At 31.6% G+C, this 8297-nt stretch overlaps 1 protein-coding gene across 1 annotated transcript in view; it reads right to left on the bottom strand.

Moving 5' to 3' along the window:
* Positions 1–2170: 2170 nt before the first annotated feature.
* LOC111089596 (protein FAM234A-like) overlaps positions 2171–8297 on the bottom strand; it is a gene marked incomplete at its 3' end in the record, with an annotated part of 9408 nt that continues 3281 nt past the window's right edge. The window contains exons 2-5 of the mRNA XM_022402401.1: positions 7465–7845; positions 5939–6208; positions 4838–5155; positions 2171–2258 (exon numbers count right to left, since the gene is read on the bottom strand). Coding sequence (XP_022258109.1) covers positions 2171–2258; positions 4838–5155; positions 5939–6208; positions 7465–7837 — 1049 coding nt within the window. The remainder of the gene's footprint in view (positions 2259–4837; positions 5156–5938; positions 6209–7464; positions 7846–8297) is intronic.

Raw genomic sequence — 8297 nt, 5'->3', positions numbered from 1 at the left:
TTCAAAATTAATAAATCAAGAAATATATTTTTTCATGTTTGTAATTTATGCATTTCATTTTATATATTAAGTACATAGACTAACAATAATATTATGTTATACTTTTGTTGATAAGCAACATGACATAAAGGCCATTGTTGGAATGCATTATTACCAAAATGCACTGGCTTTTCTATATGTTAAAAGTTGCTATATTAAGAACCTCTTCTTTTCTATGTGATTCTTAGCTAGCTTGCTTCATTAAAAAGGTGCGTATGCGCGCACGCACGTGGATAAGTAATAACACTCATGTGCACACCCTCAGGGTCCATTTAGTATGAGTGCAAAATTTCAGGTTTTTAGGTTCTTTGCTCTTGGAGCTAAGGTGGTCATATATTCTTTTCTATGTAGTTTTTCGCTAGCTTACCTCATAAGGAGATGCCCACGCGCATGCGCGCACGTGGATAAGTAATAATACTCAGGTGCACACCCTCAGGGTCTATATAGGCTCTTTCCTTTTGTAGCTATGATGGTCACACATAGACACGCCTTTTTATCATTATAGATATGCATATGACACTAACTTAAAGCAGTATAGTACATAAAGTTGTGCTGAATTAATATTTTGTAAATGTTAAGATAATAATCTTAACACACAGGGCAATGAATAGAATTAAAGTGACATTTATACTTCTGGTTATATTTTAAACTGAATCTGTATTTGATGACAATGTTTGTTTGAATTCGAAAGGTGGACCTTTCTTCTTCAGGGGCAAACAGTTTGCCCCTGAAGAAGAAAGGTCCACCTTTCAAAAGCGCTCGGGTTATAGGGTTTTTATTCATTTCTATTAAAACAAGTATTTCAGTATTGTTGACACTTTGACCTGATGTAATATATGGTTGCTAGGTCAAAGGGTTAAGTATGCTGACAGAGGTACGTAGCCTCGTAATCCTTAACAAATATCATATACTCAGACATAAACTTTATCCCTAAATAGAAGTGATAATGGAAGAACATGTTTAATCAGTTTGGCAGGTAACTACACTCTGAATTACGTGTTTCATTTCATACCAATGTTCCACATTTAACTTCACACTACAAAAGAACAAAAAGAATAGGTCCACTCCAAGTACATAATTTTACAAATTTAATCTCTTTCCAAAAAAAACGAAGATTACTTACATGTATGTTTTCCTATTTTTATTAAATTATTAATCTTTGAGAAACATTTTTCACACACTTATTTTGTGAAAAATATTTAAACGTAAATTTAGTTTTGATTTTTCTCAAGAATTCAAGAATTGGTTCCTCACAATTTACTATCCTTTAATTTTTTTATCGTTCTGATAAATATATATTTATATTTAAACTGCACAATCCATACCACAAGTAAAACAAAATTGATCCACAGTGAAACTTAGTAAAAATTCAATAAAAACAAAAATTACTCAATTTCAAGTAAGAGTTAAGACTTAAATTCACTTGTTCACACATTTATGAACTTCTTAAATACTGGAATATAAATTAAAAACCATATACATGAAGGTGAGACTTTTGAACCAGTTATAGATAAGCCTTAATTGTTTTTTTTCCTTCTCGTCAAAATAAGAATATTTAAAAAATAATAATATGAGAATTGCCAATATATTTATTTAATTTATATTCTTTTATTTAACCCTTTGAATGCATAATTAAGTTTCTGGTGGGTTCTCAAAAAGTGTCAATTATCCACTAAAAAATGAAATTTGGAATTTTGTCTTTTTTAGTACGTTTTCAATATCAAAATCCACTAGTTACGCTTTTGCTCAGTGATATACGCACACGTGGTACTAGGGCAGGAAATTCACGAACATGCGAGTATCTCCATTGTGACACAATGTAGAAAAGTTTTTGACACTGTGGGGTATATCCGTTTGTCATACCAAATGGCTATAAATGTCAACACAGATAAATCCAATTACAGCATCAAAAGTATGACAACAATTTAAAACTTTAGGGTGATAATTTGTTTAAAAAGTAATCAAAGGAACTTGCACCACAAAATTATGAGCTCTGTTCTAATCTTACAATGTCAATAATCTTTATAAGTTTTAAAGCTTTTGTTATTTGTTAAAAAATTAATTTTCAAAGCAATTTGGTATCTGTTTAAATATACATGAAAGATTCAGATACAGCTGAACAATAACTTACCCGTAGACTGAACGAAGACTGTTTAAAGCATCTGAATGAACCGTTCCTGACTTACACAAGCTACTCGATGGAAGAACCCACACATTTCCTAGGTGAGACAGAAATTTAATTTTAGTAATTTAAGATACCTAAAAAACAAAACAAAAAAATGTATAAAAAATAGAAGATTATGAAATATTCCTAATCAACATTAATTTCTGATCAGAGTAACCTACTTACAGTAAAACTATAAATCAATCTAGTAATTAGTACAGCTAATTAAATATACTTTTCTTAGGATCTCCATTATAGAAATTACATTTCATAATTTCTTCAGTTCGGTACCATTGTTTTCAACGACGTTTTTGGCCTAAACCCAATAATATCTCGTAAGGTTTGGTAAACTTATAAGATATATAGGTTATACACAAGTCCATATACTAAGCAAACAATGCAAAACAATCTTAATAATAATAATAAAAAATAGATATTTTGAAAGTAACATTAAAGATATAACAGTATACCATACTTACAGACAACACAAATACTAGCTGTTAGTTTCAAGTATGGTCGTAAATTTAATATTTGTTTAACTATGTAACATCAGTATAACTGTGTATAAGTAAAAAATTCTCTAAAAACATCCTGTGACAAACTACTACAACACATGTTGCTGTTTAGGTGTTGATTCAGATAGTAGGACATTACCAGTATTACTGCCAAAAACTAATGTTTATGAAAATACAAAATAAATGAAAAATAAAATGAATAACTCAACTGTACAATAAATAGTCAGAATAATGATACTCAAGTTAAAATATAACAATGTTATATTTATCCAAAGAAAAACATTATATTAAACATATTATGACGTGTATCTAACAAAACTAACCTGACTAACCACTGACACTTAACTGAACATGGAGTGGGCAACAGAGAGCAGTAAGTAAAGATATATATATTCTGTAAAAGCCAAAAAGTAAATATGACAATATTCAAACAAGTTCAGTATTAATAATACAACTTAGAGATGGAAGTTACCACAGTCATAAATACGATATATTGAGAAAGTACCAAACTAAGGTAAACTACCATATGATATACTAATGATATACCATAGCTAGTATTAACTATATATATAGTAAGAATTTAAAACTAATGCAAGGTAAAACTGATGGTGGTCAATACACTAATGAAAGTTTATTATTATTTTAAACAATGTCTACAGAAATTATTAAAGAGCCTACATGAATGGTTTGAAAAGGCTGCAATATTCTGTAAAACTTGTAATTAAAAAATAATGTTGAATTTCCCATAACTTTTAATTAACTTGGTGTTTAACACACAATAGGAGAAACCTCATTGTGAAAAATGCGAGCAAGTTGACAAGCTCTCCTCACAAAGTCTGGTACTGTAGAACAAATTCTACTTTATCTAATAAGCTGCGGGTTTTAAACACAGTAATGTAACTTGTTTGGAATATTTGTTTTGGAGCTTAAGTTAACTCCTTGAATCTGAGTGGACTGTGATCCCAAATGTTCAACAGGAAGAGAGTTTTGAGTTTATTTACTCAACAATGCTTCATCTGGATACCCCTGAAATTTTTATAAGGTATGGTGATAATTATAAGGAAATAATGAAAATAATTCCGACAGAATGCACAAGAAATTACGGGTTTAAAAGAGCTAATATGTTATATAAAAAACTTCCATTTTCAACACGGAAAAATATTCAAATAAACAACTTAAGTTCTTGTGATACAAGTTGTGCATGAACAGGGTTGCTCTTATTAATCACTAAACATGTTTTCTAGCAGGAGAGGCTGTACCATCATTTGTGATGGTCCAAAATAAACATGGTCTTTTCTGTTAGTGAATAACTTAATGCCCCAGGGCATAGCCACCCTCGTGATAAAGTGAGAGTGGTTGCGGGTCACACAAGTAACGTGTGGGCCCGGAACAGCCCGGGTTTATTTTTGTGTATTAAAAAAAAGACAGACTCTCCCCAGTATTGACAGATTAATTTCTTATTACTTAGATTTCATATCTGTTTAAATTTTTAGATTTTTCTTTAGATTTAAGATAGAGATTTTTGCTTTATTTTAACTTAAAGGATTTTGTTGTCAGTTTAAGTTTTAGCTTCCTTTTCTTTCAATTAAGGATTGGCTGACACTAAACTGGTGAGGCAGAGCTAATGAACCTTTCTCTTTGTGTCGGACTCGGTTAAAGTCGGGTAAAGATAAAACCTTCACTCCACAACCTAATGATCTGTCAGATCTCCTATTTTGGAAGATCCTAATCATTTACTCTGATGGAAATCAATGAACCTTTCTCTTTATGTCGGACTCGGTTAAACTCGGGTAAAGATAAAACCTTCACTCCACAACCTAATGATCTGTCAGATCTCCTATTTTGGAAGATCCTACTCATTTACTCTGATGGAAATCAATGAACCTGACCATACCATATTTCTATAAAATGTTTATAAAACTATCGAGATGATCTTAACAATGAAATATAAAAATCATACAGTATAATTTGTTTACGATTAGAATATGCTGTGCTCATTTTACAGTTCTATTTATAGAAAATCACATAATTAGACCCATTTTGCATTATGAAAAGTTAAGCTTTTTGAGTGGATGAATGAATATTTCCAACTCTTTACTTTTCTTTTCAAAAAACTCACCATCATTACTTCCGTTACTACAAAAGAAAACAATATCAATGTTTTCTATATCATCAGTTTGTCGAGTTACTATAGCTGGAATTTTATTACAAACTTCTAAATGATGCAGCAATCCAAGAAGCTGTCCTGACGAACTTGACACAACAGCCATGTAGGTGAGTGACGAATCATTGTTATCAGAATTCACGTTTTGTATACGATAGGCCACAACAATCTCTGGAACCAAATCACCATCACAGTCTGGTATGATTACTGGAGCAGACAAACCTACTGGTGGAGGCTGATTATTGTGATTGTGAAGGTACCAAAATGTGTGCCCTATAAAAGATGTTATGTATACTTCAACACAGCTATATACTGTAATACAATGTAAAAAACTTATAAAAACATAAAATTACTTGTTTTTATTTTATTCATAGTCTACAGAACTGTCCGGAAAAAAACAACAACCTTGCATAAAATGTTTCAAAGAATTTAACATAATATATAACATGTCATTTAAGGCCAACAGACCTTTTAATCTATTTAGGCCATCCCATCCATGAACTTAAGTTTACAAGAAAAACAAAACACTTAGCCAGCCCTTATTAAACCTCCCTTAATTCAACTCCTTTAAATTTACTGCACCCACAACATCTGAAGGTAATCCATTCCAAAGGCCTTCTAGAAAAATAAAGTCATCTTAACAGAAGATGACTCCTATCCTGCAAAATTTATGTGTCCCTTAGTCCTACTATTCTTACCTTTAAGTGCCACTTGGAAACATAAAATAAAAATGATGCATCAACGCTAGCAATTCCTCCAATCAGATCCCCTTCAAACTCTTCCTTTCTAAAACAATTTCAGAGATCTTAACCTGTCCTTTTAATTTTGATTGATCAGAATTGGGATCCTTATTTACATAAAGTACTGAGAATATGATAAACTGCATTGTTACCTTTGGTCCCTGCTAAATTTAAAAGTTAAACCCCCACTTATTGTTAGGTTACAATGCAAAACATTAAAACTTGTACATATACAATGATAACTCTTAGAAAGGACTCCCTCCCCCATACTTTACTATTTATATTTAGTTTCATCTGAACCACATCTGAAGCTTACCGTTTATACTGTTTACAGCAACAAAAAGTCCATTTTGTCCACGAACGATACAATCCATGACACCATCTCTGTTGATATCTAACATATTACACTTTAGGCTTGTAGGCATTGAATGTAGTGGAACATACCATAAGGTCTTGCCATCACTTTGGCTAAGAGCCATTAAACCAGCATTATCAGAATTATTAGCTTTACTTCTCATACCAAAAATCACCAAGAAAGGAGGACCACCAAATTTCAGGGCAACAGCTTCTAGATTTGTGGTAATCTCTAGAAAAAAAAACAAAATCCTTTGATCAAACATAAAAGCTTTATGTTTTTGTTAATACTATATTAAATATTAAGCATCAGGCAACTAACATGAACCACTTTATTTTAATCAAGCATTAGGAGTAATACTCGGTGCTACTATAGCGTGCAGTCCACCGCAGTATCCATAGTCTACCAAGATCCACCGGACTCTATTACCCCTACCCCAGAGGGATCATAGAAGACCCCACCTGACCTGTCTATTTAACTAAGTGTAAAAGTCTTGTTAGACCGCTATAGTGTAAAAGTCCCGGTAGGCCTAACGCTATAGTAGCACCTAATACTCTTTAAGGATTTTGAAAAACCAAACGTAATACTGTACTTTTCTACATTAACAATTTCTTATAATTCTGTGAATTTTTTAAAACATCTAAATCATATACGCTGTCTTTAATGTACGACTAATAGATTTCTCAACTAAATCTAAGTTTCATTTTAATCTAAATTATGTAATTACTGTAAATTACAGGGTTTCATGATTCCAACCACTTTAGAATAACTATTTCCATTTGATTTGATGAAATAATACAGTACTAATTATCACTGGCAATACATTTGGTTATAATATTCTAGAACAATCTACGTACAAAATATACACTGTAGTACGTCATTAATACTGAACTGGTATCACAAGTTTGTTTTGTTTATGTTGAGTTTTGAACAGTGTTTATATATATCAATAATCTTGTACAATTTTTTTTCCATTTATACAGACTAGTTTATGACATAAAACTAAAATGCAGTAACTAGATATTTCCTGGTACATTATGCATGACTATACACATGTCTATAATTTAGAACAGGAGAAAAAACATCAGACCACACGTAAGACTCTACTTCTCTGGATATGAAGAACTGTTCGTCCTCTTTACATGTACACCATCCCCTACTCCCCAAGGTGTTTAAAACTTTTTTATAATTCAACAGCACAGTAAATACTGTAAATATTTGCTACAGTACTATATTGAATGTTTATAATTTGATATCAAAAGCTTTATGTTGGTTGTCGTAAGATCATTTGCCATAAAATGTGCATATTGGATGAAAATTTCCTCTTGACATCACTCCATTAAGAGGTGTTAAAGTACATGTGTTTAAGTATAGTTTACTCATTGTACAAAGAATTAGTTACTGAAGGAAAAGGAATAGTCTTTAACATATATTGTGTGACTTTTGCCTAAAGCACAAAGTTTATTATTTATTTCACACAAACTTACCAGTATTGTTCAAACGTGCAAGCCAATTGGCTTTTTCTTGCTTTTGTTGTCCACTGAAACCTGGAAGATTACATGGTAATAACCAACCAAATGTAATAAAGAAGAGCAGACAAAGAAGTAAAGAAAGTAAAAATAAAAGCTTCTGCACGGGTGACATTGGACCAAGTGACACTTCTGTCTCTGTCTGTAAAGGAGGCATTAGACCAATGGATGCTTCTGTTGTCCTCTCTCCATGCTTTGGTTTCTCTAAATCCAGTGATTTTGTGCTGCATTTCTGATTACCAGAACTTGAACAACAGCCAATGTCATCATCATCATCGTCTTCACTAATTTGTTCAAGGAGTGGAAAGTAGTTAGGCAATCTTTCTTTCATGGTTTAAACTGTGAAAATAAATCATGAGTTAAAAACCTGATAAAATCTTTACACTGAAATATTAATTTAAGCTACACACACATTAACAAAATGGATTCACAAAGATTAAAACATTTTCTCATCTTCATAATTATTTTGCTGTTTTAATATATAAAATAACTAGCTTTTATCAACAAATTCACCATCACTGAAATAAGCCCATACTTTACATGAATAGCTCAGCTGTAGGGAAACAGCAAATAAATTTTAGTGTATATAGACAAATTCCAATACCGAACTGGTGTATTTAAGTGTTTTACACTCACAAAAAAAGAAACCTATCATTCTATAGGCATTTGAAGAACTTGTAGCATTCTGCCACAATTTAGTTCTTTGTATTGTTAGCTTTTACTTGTTGTTAAACAAATGTTTAAACAACTCTATTAAATTATGTACCAGCTGCCCAGTGTCGGCTAACAAT

The sequence above is a fragment of the Limulus polyphemus genome, unplaced genomic scaffold (genome assembly GCF_000517525.1).
Source record: "Limulus polyphemus unplaced genomic scaffold, Limulus_polyphemus-2.1.2 Scaffold6728, whole genome shotgun sequence".
Classification (NCBI taxonomy): domain Eukaryota; kingdom Metazoa; phylum Arthropoda; class Merostomata; order Xiphosura; family Limulidae; genus Limulus; species Limulus polyphemus.
The sequence above is the reverse complement of the archived record's forward strand: the minus strand, read 5'-3'. Positions and strand labels throughout refer to the sequence as shown.